This window comes from Pleuronectes platessa, chromosome 2 (assembly GCF_947347685.1).
Source record: "Pleuronectes platessa chromosome 2, fPlePla1.1, whole genome shotgun sequence".
NCBI lineage: Eukaryota > Metazoa > Chordata > Actinopteri > Pleuronectiformes > Pleuronectidae > Pleuronectes > Pleuronectes platessa.
In genome coordinates, this window is record NC_070627.1 from 6,951,335 (window position 1) to 6,965,460 (window position 14,126).

At 41.7% G+C, this 14,126-nt stretch overlaps 2 protein-coding genes across 8 annotated transcripts in view; both read right to left on the reverse strand.

Moving 5' to 3' along the window:
• Positions 1-143: 143 nt before the first annotated feature.
• On the reverse strand, positions 144-9,129 carry smpd2b (sphingomyelin phosphodiesterase 2b). 2 transcript variants are annotated; one of them, XM_053435961.1, is made up of 11 exons: positions 8,870-9,129; positions 6,401-6,502; positions 5,967-6,063; positions 5,789-5,865; positions 5,239-5,332; positions 4,476-4,565; positions 2,994-3,076; positions 2,742-2,874; positions 2,289-2,393; positions 2,019-2,190; positions 144-1,704 (listed from the first exon to the last, which is right to left on the reverse strand). In XM_053435961.1, the coding sequence occupies exons 2-11, from the start codon at positions 6,448-6,450 to the stop codon at positions 1,286-1,288; spliced, it is 1,320 nt and encodes a 439-aa protein (XP_053291936.1). In that variant the 5' UTR covers positions 6,451-6,502; positions 8,870-9,129; the 3' UTR covers positions 144-1,285. The 2 variants fall into 2 exon arrangements, with proteins under 2 accessions (XP_053291936.1, XP_053291928.1); XM_053435953.1 differs by having other exon boundaries at positions 8,861-9,129.
• A 2,945-nt stretch (positions 9,130-12,074) lies between these two features.
• Positions 12,075-14,126, reverse strand: part of tead3b (TEA domain family member 3 b) — a 32,318-nt gene continuing 30,266 nt past the window's right edge. For all 6 annotated transcript variants that reach the window (XM_053438304.1, XM_053438313.1, XM_053438295.1 and 3 more), the window contains 2 exons: positions 13,970-14,122; positions 12,075-13,532 (listed from right to left, as the gene is read on the reverse strand). In XM_053438304.1, coding sequence (XP_053294279.1) covers positions 13,419-13,532; positions 13,970-14,122 — 267 coding nt within the window. In that variant the 3' untranslated portion in view covers positions 12,075-13,418. The remainder of the gene's footprint in view (positions 13,533-13,969; positions 14,123-14,126) is intronic.

Here is a 14,126-nt window from a genome sequence, read left to right on the forward strand (position 1 = left end):
AATTGTCAGCAGTAAGTGTTTACATTTGAAAAGTTCCCCCTGTCAATCTTAGGGTGTCCTCTTGTGGTGAAAGAGTGGAACTGTTGTGCATCAGTGAAAATGTCTGTGGACTCATTCATTCAAAACCAGTCGAGACGCACGAGTAGGTAAATATCTTTATTATTGCTTCATTGTCATGCCCATCACATTTTTCAATTGGAATGAACATCAGGAATCATCTGAAATTCTAAGATTCATAGTAAAATGTAAGTATCTTTCTAATATCTAGGTTATAATTAAGAATTTATATTAAATTTATCAGTCAGGGGCTTTACAGCGATATGTACATTAGGTCGTCTCCCAGTAAACACACCAACAGAAGTCGTTTGTCAGTCTAGTCAACCAAGTGCAATGCACATTTAAGATATATTAAGTGATTCGTTTAAAAAGTTCCTGCAGCACAAGATGCGGTGTAAAGTAAATTCATGCGATTTAATTAAGGTAAGAGTTAAGAGCATATTAAGCATAAAGTCTTCAGCACATTCCTACAGCTTTACTTTGGTGCGTTAGTGACTGACCATGAGAACTGAGATTCGCAGATACAATGTGCCCACTTCTCCTTCACTATATATATATATATATATTCTACACTGAGAAGTCGAAACTGGCCTGAGCATCCTCGTTTTCCAAGTTTTACTTCCCAGTGATCTGGTCTGCGGAGTAAAAAACATGTAACAGATCTGAATGTAAACCTAAAATCCTCCGGAGTGTGTGTGTCTCGTGTGCATCCCCTCTGTAAGTAAACCCGCCCACAGTCTGGACCCTCTACGATTGTGCGGTGGACTCTCTAAAGATCACAAAAGGGGAAGCATGATATCAAAAGCAGAAACAACTGGTCCCAATGATACTACTGGAAGGTGGAATGCAAATCGGGCCTGAGGCTTGACATACACATTGGGTCATCGTTATGACGTTTTAAGCACAGACATGTCTCACTGTCTAATGGGAAGAACACTTGTGGAGCTGCATAGAGGGAAATCTAGAGGTAATCAAGGGCTAAAGACGAATATGTATGTGTACATATGTAGAAAAAGTATAAAAATGCCAAAGCATGATTGTGTACAGCACGACTATCGGAAACGTTCTTCGATTATAGCTCAACTCCTTCATTCTGCGGTACAAATCTAAATTTCTAGGGCTTAAAAACACATTCAGAGGAGCGACCACTTCCTCAAACATCCATCTTAAAGCTAATTTCAAAAGGCTTCATTACACGGAGCCCGGTTTGACCCAGTTAGCTCTGACGTTACTCCTCTGGGTTACATGCACTGAGACCCCCTGGAGGCTTCCGCTGGGCGTTGAGGGCCTGAGCCAAAGAAAAGCCCCGGAGACCCTCCTGCAGACTTCCTACAGCCAGCCTCATCTGGTCCTCCGCCCCCTGGAGAGACTTCACCTCCATGGTGTAGAAGATGTACAGCATAGTGGTGGTCAGCAGGATGGCGAAGCAGAGCCCGGCCAGCAGGTAGAAGGACGTGGAAGGGAAAGGCTGCTGAGCTCCCAGAGCCAACCAGGGCACGGCAGCGATGGCCAGCTCCAGGAGCAGCAGAGCCACGCCCATCACCCCGGTGCGCTGCGCTGTGTAGCGCATCCTCTCCGCGCAGTGCAGGCCGACTTTGACTTCAGTACGGGCCTCTGTCACGATGTCAACCAGCTCGGCCAACTTCCCTGAGGACAAGACGGAGAGCAGCAGGTTAGTGGCAGGGTGAGGTTGTGATGAAGCTCAGATCGGGACGATGCTCACATGCTCACAACTAAAACTAAACATGTTTTTCTCTTTTTTTAAATGCAGAGAGTAAAAGTCATATTGTCATATTTGCAATAATTTTAATTCCAAATGACTAGACGGGTAAACCAAACTTCTGGCAAAAATGGATCGCAAAACTAAATGTTATTTCTGTTGAGAAAGTGATGGATCAATATTCTTAGAAACTAAACCATTCCCATCCCACCCTGATCTGCATAGTTACTAACTATAATACCTGTAGCAGAGTCTTTTAAACTCTTGTCTCTTCCCGTCCCAGGTGGATTGTGGGACTCCAGCCTCAGTTCAGCGGTCAGAGTCTCGTGATCGGAGTACGGGAAGGGTTGGTCGGGGACGGAGCCTTTGGTGGTGGACATGGAGTCGCAGAAAACGTCTGTTTTAGGAGAACCCTGAGAATAAAGCACAATGCAAAAAAAAATACACAAATTGCTATGAACAGGAAGTGATAAAAACAAAGCAGGTGTGTGAACGTAAAGCCTCCACTCACTTTGAACAAGATGTAGTCGATTCGGATTCCTTTCTCAAATGGAACGAGGTCCTTTTTATTGGTGAAAGGGTTGTCAGCTATTAGAGTGATACCATCCTCACATCCCTGCAACAGAAGAAACATTTCTAATCACGACAGGAATCAATTTCTATCTTTACAATGCACCTTTGCAGTATTCACCATTACTTCTGTGAGTTGTGATGAGATTTTTCTTAAGATAAGGTTAAAAAATGACACGTTGGGAAACACCTTTGTACACATACACTCTGGTCAATGATAAATTATACAGTTGTATTTCTTTATGATATTAAAGATGATACCAGGGTTTTAAAGACATGGTCCCGATTAAAAAAAATAAAAATGGCTTAAAGGAAGCAGGGGGACTGAAGGAAAACATCATCATAACCGCCACAACAAAGATACTGGTTAAATCTGAACATTATTTCTGCCTACATCAAATTTAGCAGTCTCTAAATAGGAGTCTCTGAGTCCAGTGTAAGACATCAGCAGTCTGTTCCCGAGGTCCTGAGGGTGCAGGTTGAGGTCACCACCTAAAATAACTATATCTGCTCCAGCAGAGGTGTGCCTGATGGATGCAGAAAAACAAATGCAAGGAAATTTAATGAGAAAATATCAAACTACACAGCAGAGGAAACAAACGGTGGTTGGGAAATTGTGCAGAAGGAAGAAGCAAAGAGACGATACCGAACAAACTGCTGCAGCTCCCAGGCCTGGACCACTCGGTGAGGTAGATACGAGTCCTTCTCTCTGCAGTACTCCGCGTGCAGCTGAAGTCAATACACAGGCACAGAATCAATGGATCTGTTACTTTTACTCATTTGATGCTTTTATCCAAAGTCACTTCACAACACTGAAGTCTCTTCAATGCAACACGAGACCTCAGGGAGACAAATCCTGCAGGTCGAAGGAATGAAGTTTTTCTAGAGACGGATGATGTCTTCAGGGGAATTACTTATTCTAAAGAAACCAGGCTGACGAGCTGTAGTTCAAAGTTCAAACTTGTAGTGCATCATTAGTCCTCATATGGAGCTACTCTATTTGACACATTGATCTAAGCCTTGGCTCATCTCATTGTGGTGTATTTTCTATCTGTCTCAAAGAAAGTCAGAGTGTTATCTGGCCTCTAAACTCCACCTTGGCTCCTATAGCTGCAACAGTGATAAGGGGACTCAGTAATATAACACAAATATGTGCTGAATATGCATGAGACACTAGGCAAACTGTGCTGACTGTCTGTGGCTCGCATATCTCCAGAACTATTCATCTTATCACCTTCACATTTGGTGATAAGATGTCTGACGGTCTGATAAGGTGCAGTGTGGAATTTGGTACAATTTGGAAGCAGTAGCAGCAGCAGATGGGACGTGTTGCTCAAGAAGAGTGTTTTCGCAACAACTGTTTTTACAATTGATTCTTCAGCTTCGGGGTTCTGTGTACTGAGTCCAGCTTCTATGTACTTTGAATCAACATCTGTGCTCTTTGTGCAGCAGCGGTGGAGCAGCTTCAGGCTTCTCTGGACTGAGTCCTGCGGCAGGTCTTTACTCGCTGTGGCTCAGTTACTGCAGATCACTTTTACAGTTTCAGAAAGATGCAACCAACATCACCGCAGGTCAAGCAAACAGCCCATTTCAAAACAGGCTGGTTTAGAACGGGCACTGCACTAGAACAGACTAAATTAATTAATAAACTTAAACTATAAATATTTCCAGAACAACCTTGAAGTAATCAAGTGCTTAATTTGTTCAATTAGACAAAGTTAAGGAGATCGGTGAAGAAAAGGTAAGAGCAAGTTGGTCATTTGAGGGTGTAAGAGGTGTTATAAGGGGAGGTGCTCTCAGAAAAGACCAGGTTGTTGAAGATGCAGAGAGATCCTCCTGCTCTGATATCATTCCACTATCTAGGAAACACAAAGGAGACCTGTCTGTACTGTCACAGCCCGGTGTTCAGGGATGACAACGACAGATGGGAGCAGTGGAGTGACAAGTGCTCTTTTAGCATAATGACTCGTCTCTGCACGCTGCACAATCTCCAGGGAGTGCATTGTAAAAGAAGGGAGGCCCAGCCGAAGGGCACTGCAGTAGTCGAGGCGAGAGATAGACATGATCGTCGATCAGTAACAGCATGTAATAAACAGAGGGCTGAGAGCTGTGGGGCGTGAACCCTCACATGAGTCACGTAGACATTTGCGGTCAGGTTGCCGATGCCTATGACGGCCATCCCGACGGCTTTACCCCCGAACCAGTCTCCATGGTGAGCCTGAGGATGAGGGAAATGCAGAAAGAAGATTTAGGGAAGGGAAAAAGAAATATACAATGATCAGGTGTAGCAGGAAATAAGAAAACAACAGTGGATCATGGGTCACAGGTTTGTGTGTTTATCTGTCTTTTGCTGTTTGAGTGATGCATTGTGACGATTTAGACTCTTTTACACTGGCTCCCAGTATGTTTTTGAATTATTACTTGCTCATCACTTTAAAGATTCCTCCAGCCCTATCACTTTGTTTTATATGTGACCTTTTGCACAATGACTTGTATCTTCAGATCCTTGGGCAGTGGTTTGTTATCTCTACCAAAAACCCCAGTTGAACCCTAAAGTGAGAGGAGAACTTACAGTCAGGGCCCTGAGGCTCTGGAATGATCTACCCGACAAAAATGAATCGGTTGATGTAGTAAATTCTTTTAGGCTCCTCCTAAACAAACTTTTACTCTTGACCCTTTTACTAGAGTTAGGAAGTTTCTAAAACTTTCTTTTAAACATGATGATTTTATGACTTATATGTTTTAATTGCTGCTTTGTAAAGTATTTTGGAATCTACATATTGAAAAGTGCTGTTTAAATACAGCTTACTACACTATTATTATTCACTGAAGTAAAGAGTTGCACTACGTTCTGTCTTCAGAACCTTTCCCCCAGCCCCTACCAGACTTACCATGTATGGATAACCGTTCAGTGAGTAGCGATAAAGAAATGTGTCGTGGATTCTGTGTTTGGAGAAAAGGGCCAGGCCACTTCCTATGACGCCGCTGCAGAATGAAAGAAACAAACAGAATCAAGTTACTAGTCCCACACTCAGACATTGCAAGTCCTGTCTGGTCTCCATGTAGATCTGCATTATGCTATCGTAAGCTAGGTGTTCTCTGTAAGAGATGTGAGAACTTATTTAGTGAAGTCGACATTTCTGAGAGCTGCCGAGGGGATTAAGGATGACGGGCCTTTGATTAATCTCAGTCTTGTGCCCTGGTATGAGGGTCAAGACAGAATTAAGCTGCAAAAGTTAATCCTTCAGGTAGCGGCCCGAGCCCCAGTTCAAATCTTACAGATGGATCAATGCCATGTAAGCAAATTTGTCTGACACGGCTTCAGGACCCTTTTGAAAACGTTCAAATGAATGAATTCTGATCACAGACTGAAAGACGCTCAAAGGAAACCAGACGAGAAGCGAGTGCACAGCGACCCCGTGACAAGAGGGAAGGCTTTACCTTTTGAAGTAATGAGAGTGAGGGTGGCTACAGGCAAGTTTCTTTTTCAGGGACATGTAGTCTTTCTCACTCCACACCTGGAAGAAAACACAGATAATGTTCATATGCATCTAGAATACACAGCATGCAACTACGTGCATGAGCGGAGAAGTCCGTTCAGAGGCTCCACACCACTGACCTCCTGCAGTAAGACAATATCGTGCTCTTCTCTGCACAGCATGTCTGCAATCATGACGTAGCGCTGGGAGCATTGTTTGCTGCTGTAACGGATCCCCCTGAAAAGAGAAGCAAGGAGTCATGGAAAATGTTTTTTTTGGTGCAAACATCTGTGTAGACAGAAAACGGTGCGATGAGTCACATTGGCTGGTCACATGGAGCTCAGCACCCATTGGACAGACTAAGTCTCTAGCTTCTTATTAAAACTTTTTTACAACCATTTGATATCAGCTTTATCTATATTGATTAATTGATTTATTTGATCATCATCACTCTGCTCCTGTTTCTTTGTTGAATTCTTATTTTATCCGCTTGTCTGGTTTTATTTCTTCTTTTTGACGCACTTTGTAACATTGTTATAAAAAAGTTCATTATAAACAAACCACAGCCACTGACCAGCAGTTGAGGGAGAAGACCCGGATCCTGACAGAGTCTGTGTCCGTCATGATGACAGATCAGCGGATCAGTACTTTCAGATCAGGAGAGATGACTCACCACCTGATTAGACAGATACAAATGATGTTAGATGTTGATTTTTGTTATCTAATCTCAAACAAACACTTTAAACACAATGGACACATGATGAGGTCAACTCATGCAAACACATTAACATTGATAAAAAAAGGGACTTTGAGAGATGGTCAGCTGGAACCTGGAAGTAAAAGGTTAAATGCACATGTGAATTGAATTGAGTGAATGAATAAAATAAGAAAAATATACAATATTAAAGGGAAAATAAGTCACGAGTCCGAGAGAGAAAATGCACATCAAGGACTGCACAGTAAGCTTCAAAAGTTCAAACTCAGCAGACAGGAGAACTGAACCTTCAGCTCTTTTACTTTAAACAATTCAGCAAATTTTCAGTTTTTAACCAATATGTAAAAACATCTCAATCATTCAACTTGTCTGTTTCAATAGATTGAAAAGTACAGTGCAAATATCTGTGAAAATGTGTGATGTTAAGTTGTAGTAAACTGAATTATGCAATGAGCAAAAGAACGATAGAAACACACACTATAGAAATGAGTTGTCCAAAACCGAGCTGACCCAGTCGGGCCTCGCTGTGCAGCACAGTGGGGAAATGAAGAGTTAATCAAAAAAAGGAGACAAAGTCAAAGGCATTCCCTCCTTGCTCCTGGGAGTGCAACAATACACCGGCCCCACACAGAGTGCTGACCTGGCTCTGCTCTGTCTTGAGAAAAAAGGGGGAAGCAACTGTGTGGTGAATAGAATCCAGGGGCAAATGGCGCCAGAGGTAACGGCTGTTTAGTAACGGGCAACACAAACTATTTGTCGTGTCAGGACAGAGAGAATAAAAAAACAGCATAGAAACACACAATTCCCCCTCACAGTTTAAAATAGTTAAATACATTTTTACTTGTACAGTGCATCTGTGTATGTACTGATGGGATGCTGATGGGATGCTGCATCAATCACAAAGGATAGGACAGACAGTATATGTCATAGCCAGGGTAACAGTGGCCTCTGGTAGAACTGTCTCCATAGAGAGAAGTACGAACAGCGGTGTCGTGGAATTTGTTGTTCACAGCTAATATTGATTTGTTATCAGAATCAGAATCAGAATCAGGTTTATTGGCCAAGTAAGTTTGCACAAACAGGGAATTTGACTCGGTAAAGTGGCTCTCAGTTGCTTACAAAGAATATCACAAAACAAACATAACAAAACAAAACAAAGCAAAACAAAACAATACAAACAGTCCGAACAGTACGACGGTCTAAGAAAAGAAGTGCAGGTGTGCATATTACAATTATCCAGTGAGGGTGAAATAAGTAAACATAATTAAATATAATTATAATATATATCATATATAATATAATATAACTTCAGGAGTATTTGTACATTGGTTATTATAAAGAACCAGGGTTACTGCACAGTGCCACATGTGGTTTTAATGAAGTCAACAAATAAAAAAAGGGGTTCTGCAGGTTTCAAATAATTAGATTTAAGACTTTTTAAGACCATCATTGAATTAATTTACGACGATTTAGGTTTTAGTACATAATATTGTCATATTTAGACCCTAAGGAAACCCAGTGAAGACAAACTATTCATACCATTTACTTTATATTTTTGCACCTCATGTTTTTTGTTGAGAACCTTAGTGCTCAGATTATTTAATCACAGCGATACTCAGGGTTCGATTGCGTTTACCTCACCATATTATTTAGATGGTAGTAGACTTGGTCTTGTCCTTATGGTTCCATAGTTTTTGCTTGACATCTGGTGTGTAGTTTTGATTGTTCGATTGTTTTTGTTTTATCCTGATTTTATCTTTATGTTTGTTTTGTACAGCACCTTGTAACTTTGGTGCTTTACAAATCAAATGTTCTCACTTATGAAAAAAGCGGATTTTATGATTTTCTCTATCAGATTTAATCATTTTTCTGACACTTACACACTTTCTGTCAAATATATGAAACAATAAATTAACCCAGAGACGATTTGATAATGTAAAACAATAATCAGCTGCAGGGATCTGAATCGATCAGTCGATAAATAGATCATTTAATCATCAGAACATAGGAATCAGACTAAACACTACGAGCTGCAGAGGGTGAGCAGCATTAGCTCGTAGATGGAGAGAGAAAGTTCGAGCTAACAGCTAAGTCCCAGCTGCTCCATACCCTCCGCTGGACCTGCGCACCACTGACACCAGTAGAGAACTGGCAGCTTCTCCATTAAACACTGGGACATTTAGCCCCGTTACTCATGTGGAGATAGCGTCACCAGCCGCTGCTCCACTCCAGCTAGCCCTTTAGCTTCCTGTGTTTACCCGGAGCTGGACGCTAACCTCCGGGGCTCTTGTCATTTATCTCTCGCCGGGTTTAACTCACCTCACGAACCTGTGGAATCCGCTGACGTGAACCGGGACCGTGTGGATCCAAACCCCGCAGGCGTTAGCGTGTTGGCCGTGGAGCCGCAGCACTTCCGTGTAGCTTGTATGCTAGTGTGTTCCCCACCCCCTTTGGGTTATTTATAAATATAGTGGATGTACTTAGTTAGCATGCAGGGCTAACACTAGCTCAGAGCCGTGGATCCGCGCTCATCGCCCCGTGTTGATGCTGTCGCTGTCATGGATGCTTTATACGAGCCGGTTTCCAGTCAGCTGCTGATTTGTATACGTTTATGACTTCCGGCCTCAGAATAAAGCAGAGGCTCGAGCTGTGTCCGTGTCGAGATCATGTTGAGCCCACGAGTTCACGTGTTGGTCGTTTTCAGTTCGGTTATAGGTTTTGTGATTGCTCAAGTACAAAGAGTGGATTCCAAATATCCTTAAAATCCACTTGTTTTAATAGAAAGGTTTATTTTGAAGACCTCGCTTCCGGTTTGAGTCCACCTCAGAGTTATTTCAGCTTCAGTGAAGTCAGTGGATTATTAACTTCACCTTTATTTACATTTACTCAAGCACTTCTCTGTCCTGCATCTTTGAGACACGTGTACTCTCCTTAGTACCTGGAGTATTTCCATTTCATGATTACGATTCAGCCATAAACAACCTACTGTAGAAATTACAATAACTTTATTTGTGTAGCACTTTTTTTACTACAACCAAGTGCTTTTCAACAAAGAATATAAAATTCACAATCAGTAAAGAAACGATAATAATAAAGTGTAAGGGAAATGTAACATTTGACCACAATTTGATCATGTTTATTCCCCGTTTGATCGATTATGATTGAATCTCACACAATGTAACCTTGATCATTCTATATCCTGTCCTACTGAATGAAGCTTGGCCTGATTGCTTTAACTAAGGAATTGTTGTTTAGATTTCATCAGAAGATCCCAACCTTTGACTTTGTAACAACCCCAACCAGAGTGGGAGGAGTGAGACAAAATGTATGAAGACAAAGAACTGTTTCCCCTGAGCATTAAAGTTTGACAATACTGTAAGAGTATTGTGTCTCGTTCCTCGTTGGTAGAGTGCGATTGTAGAAATTGTCACGACAAAAGATACAAGGATTCTAAAACAGGGCTGATGTGGCTTTATTGTGTCAAAAGCCGAGCGGCAGCATTCTGGACTCACTGCAGACGGTGGATTGATTTCTGAGGAAGCAACACACATCGTTTAATATTTACTTTATTAAAAGAACACTTCTTCCACCTGTGAAAGATTATAAAATTGTCTATTATAAAAAATGACTATATTATATTGAATGTTCTCCAATCTTTGCTTTTCTATGTACTCATATTATCTCAAGTTCTTCACTCATGTACTTTCTTCCTCACATGCTCTCTTGTGTAATTTCTAGTTCCATTTTCTCTACCAGTGACTAAAGATGCGGTTTCAGGTGTTACAACAAACCCCTGTTTGATTCTGTGACCGGACACTTTAGCATGTTACATCACATGATGTAAAATGTGACCCTGTAGATTATTTGATGCTAGAGGATGAACTACATGAAAAATATGAAAATATTCACATTCACAGTTACATTTAAAAGAGTTTGTACAGTATCACAGCTATCCCTCTGTGGGTCAATTTATGTTTTACACTTATTAAAGCCCAATGCGATCATTTTGAAATACTTATAGAGTTTGAAAACAAATTTGCAGTTTGTTGCAACACTCTTAGAGAACCCTGACATAAATGCAAAGCTGTGCTTCAAGTTTAAAACAGGATGGAAGACACTGCTAATATTAATATTTATTACCATATGCCTCTGTAATGTTGGTGCAAGAAGAAAAATTGTGGACAAAAAACAAATTTACAAACACGTTTAATAAGTTTTCGGGGGAAAAAATGGCCCCAAAGGCACCATGCGTCTTTTATTGTTAGATACATTTGTTTGATTATATAGTCCAACCTCTACTTTGAAGTATAAAATTGCAATGCACAATGGTAACAAAGACAATATTAAACCACCTTAAACCAAAACACAAAACAAAACAAAAAAACGCCCACACCATTCAGAATATGATACATTAGATATCTCATTATTAATTTTCAATGTCAGCACAGTCACACATTATTTTCAGTGAAGCATATGGCGGACACCGAAAGTCAAATAAAGACAACAAAACATTAATCTTGATAATGGGGGGGAAAAACAACGTCTGTATAAAAGATGGATTGAGAAAAAACCTGCTAGAGGAGGAGTGTTATTGTATCTAGCCCGTGAAATATGACATTCAAAGCCAGGTGCAATTATTCCACCGCAGAAAAATACCTTAAATTTGAACCGTTTATAGCAAAGTTGTCCAGTGAACCACAGAGAGTAGACACGTGTCCAGCAGTGACTCATGGGACGACAGCGAATCCCGTCTCTAGTTCAGAGTCCTGCAATACTTACACATCTCCATCACAGTGGAAAATGATCGATACATCTCCAGGACCCCCCCGCCCCCTCCCCCCCCCCCCCCCCCCCGCTATTTGTTCACCAACCCCATAAATAACAATCAAAGGTCATACTCCACAGCACAGAGACAATAGCTCTCAATAATTATTAAGTTTGATTTCAAAATGATTTCATGTGTAAAAATGTCTTAAATATCAAAACTGAACTGTTCTGGCTGGATGCGGCCCCCCCCCCACACGCCGAGCAGAGATGGGTGAAGCAAATGAGCCGTCTTCACAGCATACGATCTCTTTTTTAAACAAAAGAAACAGTGATTCACTTTCTCTTCACTGGAGCCGTGGTCTGAGTTTGAGTGCTGAGTTAATTGATCACCAATATGAACATAAAAGGTCACCCTCCCTGCCCCCCACCCCTCCTCCTCCAGAAAAACAAACACTCCTATGTAACACGTAATTCCTTTAGCATCCACTGACTCACAGTACAGAAACAATTCTTTTTCTTTTTTTTTTCTCTCTCTCTCTCTTTTCAATTAGGCTACATAACTCAAGGCAGAACAAAATAAGCACTGCTGTTGATTCACCCCACTTCTGGATCGTCTTAAGTGCAACCGCGCACACGTCTTCAAACACAGAGAAATAACAGGGGATCTCGTAAGGATCGGTAGAGCCTCGGCTTCACGTCAGGCCGCCAATGGTACAAGGCATCCTTAGTGTCAAAAGTCAGTTACAGATATAGATGCTTGTAAGACCTGATTTTTTTTTTTTTTTTTACTGTGTAAGAAAACATTAAAAAAAAAGCAGAACTTTTATAATACGGTAACACAATAAACCTCCTCCCTGTACACTTGGACTGTAAAACAACAGGCTACATGAAAATTAGTCATCCCACCCCCCGTTCCTCTTTGTGCCCAAATACAAAAAACTGCCTCGAAATAGGTGTGAATCTGATGTTTGATTAGCTGCTTTCAGACGTGCACTGAACTCCGGAGATCCTCCAGACATTCTCAGAAGGGGTCTGTATGTGTGAATGTCCGAGTGAGAGCCTGCAGACTTTCCCCGGGTCAGCCCGCTAGTAAAAACTCTGCAGAAGGTCTGGAGGACCTGATGTGAGAACACAGCAGGAGATCCTGTGAGAGCGGGTGTGTTGATGACGTTTCTAACAAAAAACTAAAGAGAAAACAAATATCTCAGGATGAAGAAGAGAAGCCGTACACGTAGAAGACACCGACTAAAATGTCAAAAGAGCTTTTGGTGACGAGGGGCCGACGCCGGTGTCGATGGGCTGTAAACAAAAACCAGAGAGATCTCCACAGCGGAATTAATACGTCACTACCTGCCTGTGGGCTGCAGTACCAGCTCTCGCCTGAACGCGCCGGAGATTTCTCTGTTGTTGTGAAGGTGACTCAGCGGAGAATCTCCTGCTGTGAAAGTCCAGAACAAATTCTCCGGACATCCTATTCCAATTTTTTCTTTTTTTTTTTGACAAAATACACCTGTATGACTATTTTCTGTTCATTTAAAAACAAGAGGTAGTAATAAAAAGGCAATTCAAAGTGGCAGGCAATGATATCTTTGGAGAAAAGGCACTTGCTTGCTTTCCTACGGCAACAACATCACTTGGCTCTGGTTTTCCCCCCCTTCTGTGGTTCTGTTGTCTCGACCTTTTCATTCTGGCACACGCACACACACTCTATTATTGCTCAGAGTGTATTCCCCCCTCGGAAAAACATCAGGGTTCTTCTCAACCCACCAAACACATTCTCGCTCCCTCAATAAAAACATTTCGAGCTCCATCAGCTACCTTGGCAAAAGTGACCCACTTCATCTAAAGCATGTTTGAACACATGGAAAAAATAGCTATAGTTGTTCGAAAAATCCGTAATTCTTCAAAAAATTTCTTTGCGCGTCGGCACGTTGAGTATCACTGTTTTTGTTTTCCTCCTGAATGAATCTGTCCTTGTTAGTTCGGTCTAGCATCGTTTTGAATGTTTTCTTCTGGTTGTTTTTTTTTCCTGGATGGTTGAGCTGGTCGAAGAGAGATTGTGTCACGCTTTGTTGTCTGGCTTATTCCCCAAACCTCCCTGAAAGAGCTGTTAGTCTTTGACGAGTCTGTAGACGTGGTACTGAGCCCCGTGCTCGCTCGTGGAAACCTCGAACACAAACGCTATGCAGAGCAGGGTCTCCTGGGTGTCACGGTTCGTCACCACCTGCAGGGCGAGAGCGTAGGAAAGGTCAAAGGTGAGACAGGAAGTCACAGAGTGTGTTTAGTGTTTGTTAAAAGAATAGTTTGACATTTTGACTCTCGTAATCACGTTTGGGAAAATCCACCTGCCAGCCCCTCTATGCTAACCCTACCTCCTCCATGTTAGTGAATTGGACACTGATGCTGTAATACAAATGTTTCGGATAAGTTTGGGTTTTAAAAGAATAACGTTAAAAGTATTTCAAAATGGCGGCTAACGTCTGCAGGATTTTTTGGCTTCATTTTTAGACACTTAGAAGAGTTGGAGACGCGTCGTCCATCTTTACTTACGGTCCAGGCTTCATGTGAACTTGCGGTAAAGACACTGAATATTTGTTCTTCCCCCAAAAATGCCAAACTATTCTTTCCACAAATCAAATCATATAATCAACTGTGTTTTACCTGCAGGATGGTGAAGTTTTCAAGAACACTGTTCATCATGTATTTTTCGGGCAAGTGTTTGAGTTTGTGGATGAAGTTGATCATGTACTCGCACATCGGGGAGCGGTGGATCCTGTAAACACACTTTCCTCCTTCCAGGCGGGCGTACTCTGTCTGC

Coding starts and splice junctions, on each gene's coding strand:
- smpd2b (XM_053435961.1), bottom strand. CDS start 6,450: ATGACGGACACAGACTCTGTCAGGATCCGGGTCTTCTCCCTCAACTGC. Junction 2,394..2,741: donor TAGAGACTGCTAAATTTGAT/GTAGGCAGAAAT, acceptor CTTCTGTTGCAG/GGATGTGAGGATGGTATCAC. Junction 1,705..2,018: donor TTTAAAAGACTCTGCTACAG/GTATTATAGTTA, acceptor TCTTGTCCTCAG/GGAAGTTGGCCGAGCTGGTT.